Source organism: Megalopta genalis, chromosome 7, assembly GCF_051020955.1.
Source record: "Megalopta genalis isolate 19385.01 chromosome 7, iyMegGena1_principal, whole genome shotgun sequence".
In the NCBI taxonomy this organism is placed as follows: Eukaryota; Metazoa; Arthropoda; class Insecta; order Hymenoptera; family Halictidae; genus Megalopta; species Megalopta genalis.
Genome location: NC_135019.1, coordinates 1178558 through 1199503, shown reverse-complemented (window position 1 = coordinate 1199503; position 20946 = coordinate 1178558). Strand labels below are relative to the sequence as shown.

General features: G+C 42.0%; 1 protein-coding gene across 4 annotated transcripts in view; it reads left to right on the top strand.

The window, feature by feature from the left end:
- The window catches only part of kn (EBF transcription factor knot), a 166376-nt gene that overhangs the window by 14261 nt on the left and 131169 nt on the right, over positions 1–20946 (top strand). For all 4 annotated transcript variants that reach the window (XM_033467136.2, XM_033467137.2, XM_033467138.2 and 1 more), the window contains exons 2-3: positions 5350–5503; positions 16584–16647. In XM_033467136.2, the coding sequence (XP_033323027.1) occupies positions 5350–5503; positions 16584–16647 (218 nt within the window). The remainder of the gene's footprint in view (positions 1–5349; positions 5504–16583; positions 16648–20946) is intronic.

Sequence of the window (20946 nt, the reverse complement as noted above, 5' to 3'; positions counted from 1 at the left end):
TAGTATATATATTATAGTAGTATTATAGTAGTACTTTTATATAACTACTATTAAATATATATATTATATACTTATATAATAGTACTATTATAATACTACTATAATATTTTACTATAATATATATATTACTATATATTATACTATATATTATAGTAAAATATTATAGTAGTATTATAGCAGTACTATATTATATAACTACTATTACTATTTCGTTACTATTATAAATAGTAGTAAAATATTATTATACGAATTAGACTCGCCATCCGTAACTTAGGCAAAACAAGTGCACGACGTGCTTGGGTCGTGAAGCGTATCCAAAGGGTTAAATAAATGCACTTAATAAAAGCAGCTACGTTCGAAGAAACGTTTCGTTCGTTTCGTTTTCGCCGAACTTCTGCAAACGCGGCGAATTCTGCAATCCGGTTACGGGCGTACCGGCTCTTGTTTCAGCGAGAAGCATCGGTTATAACAGTTATTAACAGTTATACCCGTTTGAACCCGTGAACACGAGGGTCGGCGTAGGGTAAACGATTTCCTTCGCAGGCCGCAGAGGCCGCGCGCACGCCGCAGCGAGCGGAAAATGACGCCGATAGTCGTGGGCTCGATCCGCGCGCAATTTACAGCGGGTATTTCGCGCTTACAATTCGCCGCGGGTCCGTTTTCGGATAATAGATAACGCGATTGGCGTCGGCGCGCAAACGCGTCGCTGCATTACATAGGGCCCCGAGGCTCCGCGTTTCTTTCGCGATGACTGGAGTAATGCCGCCGATTCGATCGGCGAACGGAGATAACCCGATACGAGCACGCATGCCAAATACACAAATGAAGATGTAGGACGCGATAGGCGCCTTTTCGTGCGATACCAGTTTTTCGTTGCTTCGATGTGCAGGGAAATCGCGGACGCCTCTGCGCGCGACGCGTGTCGCCGATTTAAGGAAATCGAACGAGACGGACGGACGGGCGTCGATCGGCCGCGATGCAACGGCGTTTCGGTTCGATCGATATCTTCGATCTTTTCGAACAATATCTCGGATTTTCTTCCGTCTATTCTTTGCCAGGACGGTAAATTCTCTCCAATTGTTTGTCCTTCAGCTTGTAAAAATAGAAGTGGACAATTTGGGAAGAGGAGAGCCGCGAGGCTCGAATAATCGTATCTCCTATTACTAAATTTTCCATTTCTGTTTTTACAAGCTGAGGGACAATTGGAGAGAATTTACCGTACTATATTACTACTATAGTAATGTCTCTCTAATTGACGCACAGTTGTCCACGAAAATGGACAATTTTTCGAGCCTTGCGGTTCGTTTTTATAGTTACGAATCGTCAAAAACTATAAAAAGCGAGCTACAAGGCTCGAATAATTATTGCATCTTCTCCCAAATTGTCCATTTTTGTGGACAATCTTAGCGTCAGTTAGGGAGACATTACTGTACTACCGTACTACAGTAATGTCCCCCTAATTGACGCTCAAATTGTCCACAAAAATGGACAATTTTGGCAAAGGAGACACGATTTCTCGAGCCTTGTGGCTCGCTTTTTATGGTTATCAATTCTCAACAACTATAAAAACGATTTGCAAGGCTCGAATAATCGTATCACCTCTCCCTAAATTGTCCATTTTTCTGCACAATCTGAACGTCAGTATGGGAGACATTACTGTATTTACCGAAGGACAATCGGAGAGAATTTATCGTATCCACGTATCAATCATCGTCCCTTTCTCGTGTCAATTCGACGCTACCTTCAACTCTCAGAGTATACTGTTCTCCTACTCTCTCAGCAGAACTCTGGAATATATAAACTCCTCTCTCCTCGAACAGTGGAGATATCGAAAATGACAAAAGTATTTCGGCGCGACCGTCGATTTCATTCGATTCTACTTTCGCTGCTTCGGCAACGGATAAACTTCGAAATTTATCGCCGAGGATAGAAACGATATTACTGTACGCGTGCACGCGTTAACTTTCGCTGGGAACCGCGCAAAATCCACGATCGACGGTGAACGCAATCGCGATTAACGTGAGCAAAAGAGTCGAAGAAATGAAATGCGAGCGACAGCGCGGCGCGGCGCGGCGCGATGCGACGCGACGCGACGCGTTATTGTTATTTTGAACGAGGATAGTTCTTGAAACCGCGGTCGCGCGGTGTCCCGTAATCCGCAACGGTTTCGAAAAAGGCGTGCGGGGGCGGCGCAGCACCGCAGGTGATAATGTAACGGCACGGGGGTAGGACGTGCCTACACGTTATATAGGAATTGGTGCATGGCAAACAGGGCAAAATAATCGGACGTCGAGAGTTATGGGGCGCGAACCGGCGGCCGGTTAATCAGCCACCGATAATTATCGACACGGGCAGTACATCACTCCCCTCCCGGCCTCTCTCTGCCACCCCAGTGCCCTCCTACCCTCCAGCGGACCCTCTCTTCGTTCTGCACGGGAGCCACCACCCTTGCACCCTTGCAGCCTCCTCCTCCTCCTCTTCCTCCGGTCCTCCGCCTCCTACGCCAGAGCTCTGCCAGCTCCGGCAGCTATGCCAGCGTTGCTCCGGCTCCGCTCCGCTCCGCTCTGCTCCGCTTTGCTCCGCTCCGCTCTGCTCTGCCTGCCGGCAGACCGACATCCCACCGCCTCCCGTGACAAACGCACCGCCGATACCATCATTTATTTCGCAAATGTGCTGCAAAACTGCCGCTATTCATTTTCGGTCCAGTCGATTCAGTTTTCCGCTCCGAGAGTCCGTCCTGATGGCATTCCGCGCACTCGCGCGATCGTTTTATCGCTTCACGCCGCCGCTGTACGCTCCCACGATCCGCCGCCGACCAACCTAACCGCCCAGCGAACGATAATGCGATTCATCCGCGCCGATTTTTAATCGACGCGACGATACTCGCGATCGTCGAATATCTTCCGCGGTCACCGTTTTTCATCAGTCGCGATATCTCGCGGTTCCTTGTCGCGCGCGCGCGTTCTATGCGAGTGTACCGGTAATTCTATCCAATTGGCGGTCGGATTGTGCACAAAAATGAAGAATTTGGGAGGAGGAGATACGATTGTTCGAGCCTTCTAGCTCGTTTTTCATAGTTGTTGATAATTTGTAACTATAAAAACGAATCGTTAAGCTCGAATAATCGTATCTCCTATTCCCAAATTGTCCATTTTTGTGGACAATCTGAGCGTCAATTAGAGAGACATTATTGTACTAGTAATTCTCTCTGATTGGCGGTCAGATTGCGCACAAAAATGGACTATTTGGGAGGAGGAGATACGATTATTCCAGCCTTGCGGCTCCTTGTCGTAGTTACCGATTGTCAACGACTATAAAAACGGACCGCGAGGCTTGAATACAGTAATGTCTCCCTAATTCGCACAAAGAAATTGACAGTTTGAGACGAGGAGATACGATTAACCAATTTATTGTCGTTTTTGTAGTAGTTTTTATAATTTCATAGTTGTCTCCTCTTCCAGAATTGTCCATTTTCGTGCGCAATCTCAGCGCGAATTAGGGAGAAAATCGAATTACTGAAAATCGAAAGAAAATTTGATTCTTTTACCGTAAAAATCTAGGAACGACGGCGAACAAAACGCCATACGATAAACAGAAATTGTCTCAACCTATTAGGCAAATTATTTATTATTTAATTAATTATTAAGCGCAGATAAGCGCTAATCGTCGACGCAGTTACGATAGAAATTGCAGTGCATTTAAGAGTATCGCTGTGCAAGGAAAGCATAAATTTGAAAGTTCATTTCCTCATTCGATGACGCAAATAACGAGCAAATCCAGACTCGGTAGATCGCAGAGCACGCGTACCGCGCTTAAGACGCGGTTCGTTGACGATTTGTTCGGCGATTTTGACGGACAAAGCCGTAACGACTGTGACACGACACTGAGAATCGTGTTTTACGGGTATCAATCGGAGTCCAGCCGTGTGTCCGTAGCCGTGCGCGCGCGGACTATGCGAAGCGGCAGACTCGAAAAGGGGACTTTCCGTGCCATTACTCAAAGATGGCATTGGAGTCCGGTGGCCTAATCTCGGCACATGAGACCTTAATGGGATTTTAAGGCGTCGAGGCCACCTGCGCGTTCGCCCACGGACAACCTCGTTTGTCTTTCCTCTTACCGGTTTGGGCATTCTTATTGCATTCAAGGTCGCGCCGAGTGTACCTATTTGACCCTAGAACAGAGAATCTCACCGGTGACGGCCGAATTTGGTATCGAGGATCGTTTTGCGACATTGCAACGGAATGCTCGCTCTTTTCGCACTCGTTCACCATAACGAAACGATCGCCATACCGTCGCCCGACACCGGTGAAAGCCGACGCAAACAATCGTGAAAACCGCTCGCTCTCGAAAAACGCGCTTTTCCCGATCGAATGTCGTCGTTGTTGCACGTGGATCAAATTATCTGTAACAATTCAGGCTTTCGTTTCGGATCTTCGCGATGTTTCGATTTGCAGCGAATACGGTGAAGCATCTGTTTCCTTCTTTGCTCGATTATTATGCCTGCATTCAAGTTCTTAAATTAGTTAAGTTACTATTAGACGAGTAAACTGTGAACTACGAAGTTCAATTTCTTCAAATGTATATGGAAAAATACAACATTTTCATGTCCCAAAAATGTCTCGCAATCCGAAAGTGGCGGGTTCCTCGGGTCATTCGAAGCAACTTTTTCCTTTACAACAATTTTCTCCGAGGCACCGTTAACGAGTTATTAACGAAAAACAGTGACCAATGAGAGGCGAGGCGACCGAGCCAATGAGCGGAACCGGGCTTCGTGCGCTGGTTGGCTGGGCCGCCTCGCGTCAGGCGCACTCGATTCTTATTGGTCACTGTTTTTCGTTAATAACTCGTTAACGGTGCCTCGGAGAACATTTTTGTAAAGGAAGAAGTTGCTTGAAATAATACGAGGAACCCGCCATTTCCGGATTGCGAGACATTTTTGGGACATCCTGTATATCCAAACGAAATAAATTCATATCGAAACAATGAAATTTCCGCAGTAAATTTAATTCGCGGGGCGAATAAATAGTTAAATCGATGGCCTCTTTCGTTAAAAATAAGATCGTTCGCATTATTCGCAAGCAATAAGACGACGCAGCGAACGTAATACTTTCGCGGAAGGCAGGGAAAAGCGTGTCACAACGGAGAGTGTTACAACGAAGCTTTTACGGATAGCTATTGTCGTCTTTAGAAAAGAAAGAGTTACAAAGAAATCCACGTGAAAAGCGAAAAGTAATTTTATCGCACGAGTGAATGTAAAGAGCTTCGAATTTCGCTTGTTAAAATTGATTGCCGATACTGCGGTCGTTGAAAATGAAATGGTGAACAATCTGTTTTGTTTGTTGATTACAGAGTCGGCGTGAGCAGAGCTCAGTTCGAGAAGCAACCGCCGAGCAATTTAAGGAAGAGTAATTTCTTCCATTTCGTGATCGCACTCTATGATCGACACGATCAGCCTATCGAGATAGAAAGGACCTCGTTCATGGGTTTCGTCGAGAAAGATCAGGTAATTAACCTTAACATTGCACCACGTCTACCGTATGAAAAAGCTGAAAACCGCGAGCAATTTTTCACGAAAACGGACACTTTTGAGTCTCCGTATTTATCAATGCCATTCGTCCATTTATTCGTCAATATTTTTAGATACAATTTCGCATATATTGGGTTGGCAACTAAGTAATTGCCGATTTCAGTTATTGTAAAATTATTATTATTATTATTATTATTATGTTATTTTTTATTATCCGTGAATGTTAGCAACTGGACAAATTGAAAGCGTTATGAAAGCGTTTCCTTGATCAAGACGTAGAAGAAATTGTCTAAAACGATTTAATGTTGCAATCGAAATAAATATGTCCAAAACAATAAAAAGAAACGACCCAGAGAGCGGACAATAATTACAACTATGTCGCGCGGATTTGTACGCTCTCATAGTTCGTAAAATTTCACAGAAGAAACATATAGAATTAAAATTTCCAAAGGATTTGCTTAGTTTTGTATTATTTTTGACATTTAGCATCGTGAATATCGGATGCAATAGTACAGGATAAATATTATTATTACTATTACTATTTTGATGCAGTAGTACAGGATAAATATTATTATTACTATTACTATTCTCATGCAATAGTACAGGATAAATATTATTATTATTATTACTATTTTGATGCAACAGTACAGGATAAATATTATTATTACTATTACTATTTTGATGCAACAGTACAGGATAAATATTATTATTACTATTACTATTTTGACGCGCAATAGTATTACTATTACTATTTCTCCGTTTCGATAAGTAGTATACCACCGATTTGCAATCGACAAATAGATCGATTCTGAATGATCCGTTCGAAATTGGGAAATTTATTCGCGCCGAACGAATGTTGCACGAGTGAAAATGGGAAGTCGACTTATATTGCACGGGAGTTGTTCGGTTGCCATGGCCATATCGATACCCTTACGATTCCGTTCGTCCATTTCTCACAGGGTCAATGGATTTTCGCCTGTCGGACTAATTGCTGGAAAAGCTGGAGGTGTATCCTGCCGACTATCGATATGTATACGCGTAGGCGGAGGCGTTTAATATTTGACGTCGCCCCCGATGGAAATGGCAATTATCGAGATAAGCGTACGCTCGCGCGATATTCCCCGATGTCATAAAGGTCCGCCTCTTCCTTTTTCACTTGTTCCACCGGGAAGACCGGGACTGCTACGGTCCCATTGAAATTCAGAAGTTGTCACTCGACGACATCGTTTACTTTTTTTTTTTAAATTGTTATCGATAAACGCGCGCTATTTTTCATCGATTTCTCGAGCAACCGAACACCGGCTCGCCAAAACGAAACCGTTCGAACCGTTCTATATCAGTTTCACCGAAAATTTATTCCGTTGAAGGATCGTAAGACCGAGGTAATTAAATTTAATGCTTGTACATATTAACCCTTTCGCTGCGGAGCGCTTGCGTCAAAATGCGATCGCTGTGAACGGAGCGTATTATCGAGTAGTCGGCACTGAAGTACGGAATGTATTTCTGGTTCCAAGTTTTCCGTAGTCCGAATATATTCAGATTTTTGTGATCTCGAGCACGTTACCGTTTGTCTCGCATGGCAAACGCTTTCGGTATCGGTATTTTCACTTTCAGTATTTCCACTGTCACTCGTGAAAAATATTCTCCTAAATTTTCTTTTCCCCATGATTCGATAATGGGTCTAAAAAAATTAAATACTTTAAAACTCAACGTATTATCGCAAAGGCAGAAATTGAGTATTTACCCGTGAATTATTAAAATTAAGCCAACAAAATTATTTTAGAATTATAAACTCGTGTAAATCTTTTAATCGCTACTGTTATAAATTGCAGGTATATATCCGTCGCTGGCAATGTTCTAAAGAAGACTGAAACTGTGTATCGTTAGAATAAAACACAATATCGTCTTGTCGATAGTGTTATATTTCATGATAGTCGATTGTTTAAGACATGCAGCGTTGCCAGATACTCGATTAACAAAAGTATCTCATGCAAAGTATGAAATAAAAGAATATATACGGTATGAACGTATATATACGCTCTTCGAACCTGCGCGCCCACTTTTCCAGAGCGTATATATATGCTCTTCGTATATGAATGGTCATTCTTCGAGGGCGTATATATACGCCCATCGGAGCGAAAGGGTTAACAACTCTATAGATACATACGTTAAAAGCTATATACAGTAATGTCTTCCTAACTGACGCTCGGATTCTGCACAAAAATGGACAATTTCGAAAGAGGAGATACGATTATTCGAGCCTTGCGGCTCGTTTTTATAATTGTTGAAAATAGGTAACTATAAAAACGAATCGCAAGGCTCGAAAAATCGTATCCCCTCTTCCCAAATTGTCTATTTTTCTCCACAATCTGAGCGTCAGTTAGGGAGACATTACTGTACATGGCGGAGCGAACAACCAAATTGGTTAAATTGAACAATCCGCGATCTTTTGCGAAAACCCACCGAATTTTTGCGCCTCGTCGTTACCTACGCGTGTCTCTCGTTTTCTTAATACAGTAATGTCTCCCTAACTGACGCTCAGCTTAGAAACAAAAGTGGACAATTTGGGATGACGAGATATTATTATTCGAGCCTTGCAACTCGTTCTTATAATTGTTGACAATTTATAACTACAAAAGCAAACCGAAAGGCTCCAATAATCGTAGCTCCTCTTCTCAAATTGTCCATTTTTGTGGACGATCTGAGCGTCAGTAAGGGAGACATTACTATACTTTCGTCTAAAAAAGAAATTGATCTAGAAGGTTAACGCTAGATTTACGGAGCACAAAAACAGCTGTTTTATATTAGTTTATAAAAGTAACAATGATTATTCCGATTTTATTCTGATTTTTAACAAGCGTTATTTTAACATTTGCCGCGAGCAACGTATAAATGACAATACGTACAGTGAATTCTCTCCAATTGTCCCTCAGCTTGTAAAAAAAAGTGGACAGTTTGGGAAGAGGAGATACGATTGTCCGAGCGCTGCATCTAGTTCTTATAATTGTTGACAATGTGTAACTATAAAAATGGGTCGCAAGGCTCGAATTCGCAATGCTCCTCATCCCAAATCGTCTATTTTTGTGGGCGATCTGAGCGTCAATTAGGGAGACATTGCTGTACAGTAATGTCTCCCAAACTGACGTTCAGATTCTGCACAAAAATGGGCAATTTGGGAAGAGGAGATACGATTGTCCGAGCACTGCATCTAGTTTTTATAATTATTGACAATCGGTAACTATAAAAACGAGTCGCAAGGCTCGAACAATCCTATCTCCTCTTCCCAAATTGTTCAATTTTATGAACAATCCGAGCGTCAATTAGGGAAACATTACTGTAACGCGAGTCGAACGAAACTGCATTTGCTCGAGGAATTAATACGACTCCGCGATTCATCTAAATAGTATCACATTACGCGATAACCATTGATTTCGAAGCTGTCGCAAGACCGAGAGGGTATGAATAAATGCAATTCATGCCACGCGGGAACATTCAATTAGGCTCGGCGTGGCCGTGCCCGTGTGCAGAATCGAGTCCCCGTTTACATTAACGGCCCTAATGCGTTTTCATCGAATCGAAAAGAAACGCGCTTAAGAATCCCCACGAATGAAGCCATTATCCTAGTTCGGAATCTTGATGTCTAAATGTTTTTTTCGTAAACGTATCAGTATCCGCGAATTTCAAACGAGCCGTTCCTCGGGCGACGAGAACGTTCCTCGAATTTATGACGTTCGTTGCGCGCGTTCGTTGCCGATCGGATCGAATCGAGATCGAGATCGAGATCTCGAGATCGCCGCGGCCAATAATAATTTGACTGGAACGCTTATGGGAACGCGCGCGGAGAGCCGCGGGGTGACCCCGTGAGAATATTCTGAAATGGGAAGCGATTGTCAGGAGCCAGGAATCGGTCGGAGCTCCACTTTCTATTGGTCAATTAGTATAGCTAGTTAAGGAAAAGTTGACTGCACGGCGGCGGCACGGGTCCGGCGTGTTCGGTCTTACGCAAGTGAAATCTCTCGTTGCACCGCGCCGCCTCGCGTCGCCTCGCGTCGCCTCGCCTTGGCGGAGAGACTTCGGACAAATGCGTTTGTAATACCCGCGTACAAACTACTACGCGGATTCGTACGAACGACCGCGTGCTCCTTCCTGCCATCACGGCTCGTTCGCAAGAACCTGTACGCGCTTATATGCCGCCGCGAAAAACTCTCGACACACTTGAGACCGTCGTTACAATTCTATATTGTTGGTAGATTGCGGGGCTTTATGCAAATGCGCGTAGTTTCGTCGATCTGAGAAATGGGACCGAAAAGATCTTTCTCCACTCTACTAGGGACAGCTGGGCGAAAAGTTATCTGATCGATTATTAAGGATTGCAACCGGTTAGTTATTGTAACTAATTTACAAGAATTTATAATTTATACGATTGTGACGAGTTAATTATTGTAACTTGTTTGTAACAACTGGGCAAAATTATTCTGATCGATGATTAAAGATTATAATCCCTTTAGTTATTATATCTAATTTACAAGAATTTATAATTTATGCGATTATGATGAGTTAATTATTGTAACTTATTTGTGACAACTGGGCAAATTAATCTGATCGATGATTAACGATTATAATCCTTTTAGTTATTATAACTAATTTACGAGAATTTATAATTTATGCGATTATGACGAGTTAATTATTGTAACTCATTTGTAACAACTGGGCAAAATTATTCTGATCGATGATTGACAATTATAATCCCTTTAGTTATTATAACTAATTTACAAGAATTTATAATTTATGCGATTATGACGAGTTAATTATTGTAACTTATTTATGACAATTGGGTAAAAAGTAATCTGATCGATGATTAACGATTATAATCCTTTTAGTTATTACAACTAATTTACAAGAGTTTATAATTTATACGATTATCACCTGTTAATTATTATAACTTATTTATAACAACTGGGCAAAAAGAAATCTGATCGATGATTAACGATTATAATCCTTTTAGTTATTATAACTTATTTACAAGAATTTATAATTTATACGATTATCACCTGTTAATTATTATAACTTATTTATGACAACTAGGCAAAAGGTAATCTGATCGATGATTAACGATTATAACCAGTTAGTTATTATAACTAATTTACAAGAATTTATAATCTATACGATCATAACCCGATAATTATTGCAACCAATTTATAACAATCGGGCAAAAAGTAATCCGATCATCGATTAACGATTATAACCCGTCAATTATAACAATTCATAATAATTTGCAATAATTTATAACAATTAACAGGTTGCGTTACTTTTTGCTCAACTCTGATCGGAGATCGTATTATCATTTGAAAAAGAGACAGACGCATTTCGTCGTGCAGTAATTTGATGGCGGCCATTAGAATTTTATATCGCTACATTTGGCAAGAAGCATTCGTTCGATCGAATCAAGTTTCTCCGTTCTGTTCCCCGTATTTTATTACACCACGGATGTTATAAATGCGCAATGATCGGCGGTCGAGTACTTACGGACTGGAGAGCTTCACGCACGCATGGCACGTGCCAATTTATAAAACGCGAAAGCACGCGTACGCTGATCGAATTATACCGTTCTTAGTCTATTTTACCACGATGAACGTAACAAGTCTATCGTTTTTAGAAGACCCGCGCGTATTTCATGAAGTCGACGGAACAATCTATTAGGTTTACCGGAAAGTTCTGTCTGTAATAGATTTTTCATAAATTTAGTAATATTAATTGTACAATATAACTTCCGCCATTACTTGTGACCTCTTGCCAGCATGATGGCAATTTGTGAGCAACATTTTTCAAAAATATATGTCCCAAATGAACATGCGCTTACCTATCGAAATTTGCAATGACATTATCGGACAGAACTTTCCGGTAGACCTAATATTTATTTGAATCCCTCGTCCGGATTTTGTATCGAAAATGATGAAAAGATATAATCTTAATCATTCGTCCGCGATCACAAAATAATCGATCACTGACCAACTCTGACAGAGCCGCGTCAAATTACAGTAATGTCTCCCTTACGATCTGACGCTCAGATCGTCCACAAAAATGGACAATTTGAGAAGAGGAGATACGATTATTTGAACATTGTTGACAATCGGTAACTATAAAAACGAGTTGCAAGGCTCGAATAATCGTATCTCCTCTTCCCAAACTGTCCACTTTCGTTTACAAGCAGAGGGACAATTGGAGAGAATTCACTGTACGTACTGTCATTTGTACGTTGCTCGCGGCAAATGTTAAAATAACGCTTGTTAAAAATCAGAATAAAATCGGAATAATCATTGTTACTTTTATAAACTAATATAAAACAGCTGTTTTTGTGCTCCGTAAATCTAGCGTTAACCTTCTAGATCAATTTCTTTTTTAGACGAAAGTATAGTAATGACTCCCTTACTGACGCTCAGATAGTCCACAAAAATGGACAATTTGAGAAGAGGAGCTCCGATTATTCGAGCCTTTCGGTTTGCTTTTGTAGTAATAAATTGTCAACAATTATAAGAACGAGTTGCAAGGCTCGAATAATAATATCTCGTCATCCCAAATTGTCCACTTTTGTTTCTAAGCTGACCGTCAATTAGGGAGACATTAGTGTACGTCGCGCGCTGTAATAACACGAATTTCTGCAACCTGTATTCTCCTTAATTGACCCTCAGATGGTCCACAAAAATGGACAGTTTGGGAAGAGGCGATTCGATTGTTCGAGCCTTGCGACTCGTTTTTATAATTGTTGACAATTCGTAACTATAAAAATAAACCGCAAGGCTCTCGAATAATCGTATCTCCTCTCCCTAAATTGACCATTTTTGTGGACAATCTGAGCGTCAATTAGAGAGACATTACTGTACGTAGCATCTATAGTAGAATCTTGATTAACCGAATTTCCAAGGCCTGAAGTCTCTATCATCGAACACGTTGTACAGTAATGTCTCTTTAATTGACACCCAGATTGACCACAAAAATGAACAATTTGGGAATAGGTGATACGATTATTCGAGCCTTGCGGTTCGACTTTATAGTTACGAATTGTGTCAACAACTATAAAGAACGAGCTACAAGGCTCTCGAATAATCGTATCTCCTCTCCCTAAATTGACCTTTTTTTTTTGTGGACAATCTGAGCGTCAATTGGAGAGACATTACTGTACGTAGCATCTATAGTAGAATCTTGATTAACCGAATTTCCAAGGCCTGAATTCTCTATCATCGAACACGTTGTACAGTAATGTCTCTTTAATTGACACCCAGATTGACCACAAAAATGGACAATTTGGAAAGAGGCGATACAATTATTCGAGCCTTGCGGTTCGATTTTATAGTTACGAATTGTGTCAACAACTATAAAGAATGAGCTACAAGGCTCTGGAATAATCGTATCTCCTCTCCCTAAATTGTCCATTTTTCTGAACAATCTTTGCGTCAATTAGAGAGACATCACTGCATCGTCCAAACGAGCAACAATAGCGATTTAGTTTGCAAGTGGTTGAACAAATGTCCTTTCTATTCCTTCGCTTCGATTTGCATCGCTTATCAGGACATCTCCACTGCTCGTGCCCCCCTCCTCCCCTCCCCGGTAAGAGCATGTCTATCTATAATTCACATGACTGGGACAGTTGCATTGCACGGCCTCCCTATTAATTAGGGTCACACACCTCGAGCATAGATCAGTCCTAGTGTCGAGTAGCCGTTTGTGTCTGAGCGCAGGAACGCCTGTTCTCACCCTGGCTTATCTAACCGAAGACACGGTAACATTAATACAGATATTTCCGTGAAATTATTCAATGGGACGAGCAACGATCAATCGGACGGCTATCATTGGCCGGGAATCGGGGACATAAAAGTCGGCACAGTCGAAGCGAGCCGAGCCGAGCCGCACCGGCCGTGACAGCCGCACGATTCCCGGAAACTGATGTCCTACGTAAATACAGGGTCGCCGTGTTCGTTCTCCATTCTATCCGCTTTTTGTCCGTGTTTAATTAAAAAGTAGTCGTGGATCGGTCGATATACCTGATTAACGTCCATCGTGCGCCTGCGAATTTTCGAGATTAATGGCCCCGGCGAACGCTCGCGACAGGAAGAGCAGCTTAATGCGCGCACAACACACGGCCAAGGAAAAACGGAAGAATGATGCCCGGCACCGATGACGAGCGAACGATGATTACCCGGCGCGCCGCGATTAGAGAAAAATGGACTGCGCTTTCCGTTACTTTGAAGAAACCGATATCGACGGGTTTACCCACTCGGACTTGTTTGTTCCGCCTCGAATATTCGATGTCCAATCGTGCCGCCTCGTTCCGCGATGAACTTTCGTGTTCTTTTTTTCTTTTTCTTTTCGAGCCGAACGCGAGGCTTCGTTTCATCGTTTAATCGGCGCGCGTTTTCTTCGATTATGTTACCTACGACATCGACGCACAGTGGGCCGATATTTTAGTTTATTTTATTTTTATTTTATTTTATTTTATTTTTAGGATCTCGAATATTCTAGTGACTTTTTGACAAACACCTAATTTTCTCATATCGATGTCCAGTGAATTTTTATTGCGAAATTTTATTTTATTTGAAATTTTATTTTAGTTTATTTTATTTTCATTTTATTTTATTTTATTTTTAGGATCTCGAATATTCTAGTGACTTTTTGACAAACACCTAATTTTCTCATATCGATGTCCAGTGAATTTTTATCGCGAAATTTTATTTTATTTGAAATTTTATTTTAGTTTATTTTATTTTTATTTTATTTTATTTTATTTTTAGGATCGAATATTTTAGTAACTTTTTGAGAAACACCTAATTTTCTCATATCGATGTTCAGTGAATTTTTATTGCGAAATTTTATTTTATTTGAAATTTTATTTTAGTTTATTCTATTCTTATTTTTTTTATTTTATTTTTAGGATCGAGTGCGACGCTGTTCTTCGCGGAGGTTTACGAAATTGTTCGAAAGGTTTTTTTTTCTTTCGCGGTACACGTTAAATGCGGGAAGTTCATTATTTTCAGTTTCAAAATATCTTCTTAGATCATTTTTGTGTCACGACGTTTCGTCTGTCTTCTTCGTTCGAAAGCACGAAAGATGGAAAATTGAGAGATTTATTCCTGAAATAAATTCAGGAATCGTCTTTTTTATATCGAGTTCTGCAACTTTTCAAGCACAAGAGAAATGTTTAAATTTCTTAGCAAGATTGTTCAGCTCACATTTGGAATCGTTAAATATTTAATCATTTTATCTTTAGGCATTTTATAGTATATCTGTCCAATATAAAGTCCAATATTAAACCCTTTGAATTGCTGCAGAAATTCTTCAATTGCAATAATTTCTTAGAAGAGAAAAAAAATTGATGCTTATTGCGCGACTTTTATTTAAATGCTTAAATATTAATAACAAGAGATCAGAATTTTATTCCAATTTTAAAGGACAGAATAACATCTATTCTCTCAACAAGTATAATTACTAGAAATAAAATACTTCTTTCTATAATTACTAGAAATAAGACTAACACTAGAAATACAGCTAATACTATAAATAAATGAACAATACATCGATTCTGTGAAAACTGGAATGAATGAAAAATTTCTATCACTCGACAGAAGATTCCTCGTGATTAAGATAAACCGTACAGATAAAATCTGAAAATAATAATGCGCACGAAGTTGGCCGTCCTTAATTACTGTCAAAACATCGTCGATAATAAATCTTGACTCGTGAATCTTAGTTTCGCAGAGATCGCAGAATCGATGGGCGAAACGCCGTTATATAAAAATCCAGCGGGACTGAATTTCCACCAGCAACGGTATCGGCCGGGCTAATTACGTTAATTTCGCGTAAAATCGATGCGACCGGTACCGAAGATCGTATGCAAGGCTGAAAGTCGTGTTCGACCGGGGGGTGTTCCAGTCGTAGGTGTTCCAGAGATAGGTAGTTGAAAATGCATTACCGTGGTCGCGGCATATGGCGCGATGCACGCATGACTCGTCAACAGGGCAGCATGATAATTATGCATCGCACGCCATACGTAATGGCACGGCTCTTACCGGCACATCAAGAAATTAATAATTAGCGTGAGGTGGAGCACAGGCCGAGCGCGAGAGTTACGTCACGGTGCACTTAATTAAAATAGAACGGGGCGCGAAGAACGCGCGGGGGCGGCGGCTCTCTCCGTTCCTTCGCGTCCCGCTCATTTGAACCGATTTAAGCGGAGCACGAAATTTAGCGAGATTAACGAGATTCAACGTTCAGTTTCGCTTATATCAGCCTAATGAAATAATGTGTCGCCGGCTCGATGTTTCGCCGGCGTAAAAGCCGTCGTCGCCTCGCCGCGCCGGTCTTCGGGAAATCTAATTTCGGCTCCCAAGATTTTCTCGATCGATCCTCGATATCGGTTTACAAGTAAGAAGGAAACGTTTATGTTAACTGCAACAGAAAATTCAGCCGCGCGATCGGAGCTTTTCTCGTGATGCTAGAACGATTATTAAATGAAATTAGCGAATTTCTTAGGAATTACAATAATCGTTGGATCGATAGAGTAACTAATATCTTATTTAGAAAATTTGACCGTTCAAGGAAGTCTTAAACATTGAGGAAAGAGAAATTATTTATTTGCAACTTCGGAGGCTAAATACGTGGACGTAATGTCGATATGGCAAAGTTTGTTCTTTCGCGATCGATAAGCAACAAACTGCAGATTTTAGCATGAATCGAACTCTTCTGCTTGCAATTTATGGAGGCTGAAATTAAATGTTAAGCTACAAACAGTGCTAACTTTTTTACAGTGATGTGTTCATCTATTTTAACCGAACTCTTCAAAAACTTGATCAAATTATTTAACTCTAAGTCTAAATTTCGAAGAAATTCATTAAAAAATATATCTTCGAAAATCGACAGAAATGTATTCGAATTCACCTAAACATTCGTTTCTGTATAATGCCTACGTAGACGAGTATTTTTTAACAATACGTAGGCAAATAAACGAACAAATAAAAATACATTGAATCGTAGAAAATCGTAAACGTTGTATGTTTGCTTTCAGGAGTCCGAAGGCCAAAAAACGAACAATGGAATCCAATACAGCTTGCATCTGCTCTACTCCAACGGTGAGTAATAAACTGGTGATATTAATTCTGACTCATCGGATACATCTGTCTATGAATTTTTAAATTATTTTTATTATCGCGGGCGCCGCGGGCGGCCGTCCGAAATGTTCCACGATCGAAATTGCAAATTGAAACGACCATTTTCTTTAAAGGGTACAGTAATGTCTCTCTAATTGGCGCCCAGATTGCGCACGAAAGTGGAAAATTTGGGAAGAGGCGATACGATCATTCGAGACTTGCGGTTTATTTTTATAGTTACAAATTGTCCACGATTATAAAAAGTCGAGCCGCGAGGCTCGAATAATCGTATCTGCTCTTCCCAAATTGTTCACTTTTATTTACAAGCTGAGGGACAATTGGAGAGAATTCACTGTACATAATCGTAGCTTCTACAATTTCATTATTTCTACAAAATGTCTCGCAATCCGTAAATGGGAGGTTCCTGAGGTCATTCGAAGCAACTTTTTCCTTTGCGAAAATGTTCTCCGAGCCTTCGTTTACGAGTTATTAACAAAAAACACTGACCAATAAGAAGCGAGCTCGGCTGGCGCGCGGCGGCTCAGCCAACGAGTGCGCGGAGCCCAGTTCCGCTCATTGGCTCGGCCGTCTCGCGTCAAGTGATCTCGCCTCTGATTGGTCACTGTTTTTCGTTAATAACTCGTAAACGAAGCCGCGAATTGCATTTTCGCTAAGGAAAAAGTTGCTTCGAATCACCTCAGGAATCCCCTGCTTTCGGATTGCGAGACATTTTTGGGACATCCTGTATATTCGAGGAAAATGCAGTCAAAAGAAATGAATTTTTCTAATGTCGAAGTCCAGAATATAGTAATGTCTCTCTAATTGACGCTCAGATTGTCCACAAAAATGGACGATTTAGGAAGAGGAAATGCGATTATTCGAGCCTTGTGGTTTACTTTTATAGTTATAAATTGTCCACAATTATAAAAACGAGCCGCAAAGCTCGAACAACCGTATCTCCACTTCCCAAATTATCCATTTTAGTGGACAATCTGAGCGTCAATTCGAGAGAATTTACTACAGCGCGGGACGTACAGTAATGTCTCCCTAATTGACGCTAAGCTTAGAAACGAAAGTGGACAATTTGGGAAGAGGAGATACGATTATTCGAGCCTTGCGGTTTATTTTTAGAGTTACAAATTGTTCACAATTATAAAAACGAGCCTCAAGGCTAGAAAAATCTCCTCTTCTCAAATTATCCATTTTAGTGGACAACCCGAGTGTCAGTAAGGGAGACATTACTGTAGATACCAGCTCGTAGAAGTGTTAAAATCGTATTTCCACCCTCTGAAATTCGTACCTCGACAATTTCGTGCTAGAACATGCATCGAAGCATCGACAGAATGAGAGAAAAACGCAGCGACAGAATCTCGGCCGCCTCCGTTGTTCCCCGACGCAAACCGTTAAGAATCTCCATCGTCCGTCCCGAGTTTCGCACGAAATCACGACATTCGGTCCACGGACAAGCACGGTACGTTCCGAAACGTCGAAACGGCGCGGTAAGTCGGCGTTCGAGGATTTCGCGTCGAATCATCCGGCAATACACAAATCTGTCAGGCGGAACCTTAGCCAGCGGTGTTTGTTCGGTGCTGTCGAAAAGAGGAGGACGGGCGAAATTACGTGGCATCGAGGAAGGCAGATGGAGAGACGGTAACCGGACATAGGGGTGCTCCCGGGAGCATCTTCGACAAGCGTGAGCTTCTTCCGCGGTCGCGACGAAAGTCGGAGCGAGAACGGGGGATTTACGATCCCGGAGGTGCACCCGCAGGTATTCCGTAGTTTGCAACAGTTAGTTATTTCTTGTTTGCGATGTTGGCAACACGTTTTAGTATCCGTAGATGGCAGGGGCGGCCCTTCTCAGTCAGTTCTGCCAACGCAAAAATCCCGCATTGATTGATCGGCTCGAAACGGAGCGGCGCGGCGGCCGGCAAGAAGGCCTCCGCTGTGCCCTGTGTCTGTACAGGCCGAAGAAAAGAGAAAGGGAGGGTGAGCGGAGAGGGCGAAGCGGCGGGGAGGGAGCGGGGTAAGAGAGAGAGAACGGAAAAGAAATGAGGAGAAGAGATAGTCGGGAGAAAGAGCCACGAGAACCGGGCAAAAAATCCCGATGAAGAAAACACCGCGGAGCCCGATCTTGTTCCCTGACATGCACGGGATGAAAAACCGTTGGAACGAGACCCGGCAGATAGCGCCTTGCGGCTTTTTAATATGATCATAATGCGGCCACGTTTTTGGGGGGTCTGTTCCCGGGGACCACCTCTAGATCATCGACTTCTTCGGCCCCGGGGCCCCCGTTCGCCGCACTTGTCGTTTCCCTGCTTCGTTCACGCACTCCCGTTTCTCCCGGTTCTTCGCGGGACGGAAGCTTCGGTCCTTTTTGCCGGCGCGCCGGGGCCAGTGACATAAAATATGTCTCTGTTGCGATCGGAGAGCACCGAAAGTTCCTGAGCTTTTTAGCGGTTTACCGAGACCGGGTGTCTGCCCGGAATCTTGATGGACCGTCATCGCCGCTCGACGAGGCTATTACACACGGGCACTCGGGAGCCGGGCGAGTTTACATGTCCGGTCGGTGCTCGTTTCAAAGCGACGACGTCTGCTCCGCTGGCTGCGAGTTTTTAACGAGCGTATCGACGAGCGTTAATCGTCGAATAAGGTTCGAGACGGAGCGGGATCGTGGAACTTTATTTGACAATTTTTAGACTACGGCGTTCGTAAGGTGTTTCGAAAAGATCGACTTCGGAGAATTTTGAAAGGTTTTTTTCGGCAGTAAAGGGTTAACGCTAAATTTACGGAGCACGAAAAACAACTGTTTTATACTAGTTTATAAAAGTAACAATAAGACATTTGATACGATTTTTAACAAGTGTTATGGTAACATTTGCCACATTTGCCATTTGCCATATAAATTGAATAAATAACTCGTGAATGTATCTTTACGATACGAGTAATCGTAAATTAAAAAATTAGTGACCTGTCGTTTTCACGAGTTTCGTAAATCTAGCGTTAATCGAACGATGATTGAAAGTAAAACGACAGGGTGAGTCAGACTAATACGAAATACATAATGAGAAATATTGAGGGATTAAAAAATTGTGATGTTACAGACAGTTGAATTACAACCTACTTTAATTATTATCTACAATTATTATCTAGACAAGCGTACTATTTTGTAGAAGCAATGAATGAATGACTGCATATATTGAATAATTGCGATTGCTACGACGATCTGCAACCAAGTGCAATAAGTCGCAGCATTTTTCCGGGTCGTTGGACAACTTCGAAATGCAGGAAATTCGCAACAAAAATGAACAATTTGAAAATTTTGCGATTATTCGAGCCTCGCACCTCGTTCTTATAATCGTCGACAATCGGCAACTATAAAAACAATCCGCGAGACTGGAACGATCGAATCTCCTCTTCCCAAATTGTCCATTTTTGTCTGCAAGCTGACGGACAATTGGGCAGAATTTACTATAGATCGCGAAGCTCGTCGCGAAGATTCCGAACGAGCGTACGCGAATATATCGACGGACAATAATGACGCTATCGTTTAATTATTGCCAGAAGAAATTTCCCGTTTTACGAATACAAACGTTTGCTTTCCGTCTACTTACGATGTTCGGCGCGCATCGAATCTCCGCGCAAACAGCGATGAATCTAAAGCGTGCATCCGGTTCAATCGGATAACGAAGATCGTCTCCGTGTTTCTGTTCGGCGGATCGGTATGTAAACGGGACGGTATAAAATCAGCGGGTTCGAACAAATGAATTCATTTATGCAAGTGCGCCGATGCATCTTAAGGGAGCACACGATTACCAGCACGAGGCTGTGACGTACCACGTGAACGCGCGTACATTTATCACAGGCATCGCGGCGACTCGCGATCATGCTCGGAGCTACGACAATAAAGGCAAAAGATCGAGAAGAAGCCGCGTAAGAAGCGGCATCGCGTGCCAAGTCCCGCTGAGAACAGGCAGATAGGTCCGCTCGCATTAGCATAACTAGGCAACCGACTTCTCTATGTACAAAAACACATCGAGAAGAACCAGACACCACCCATTTGATTCGTTCGATCGGGTTCCTTAATCAGCGCGGCTCTTATTACGAGCCGTTATATTCTCCTATACAACCGTCTTCTATTAGAGTCGTCTCTATCAAACGTTTCCACTCGTTCGAACCAACGTTCGTAATTATTCTTCGTCGGCAATTATCGTCGGAGCAACGTTCCCCGAATTTTCTAACTTCCCGTTGATCCTGGTGTGCCAGGCACTTGCTATACTAATA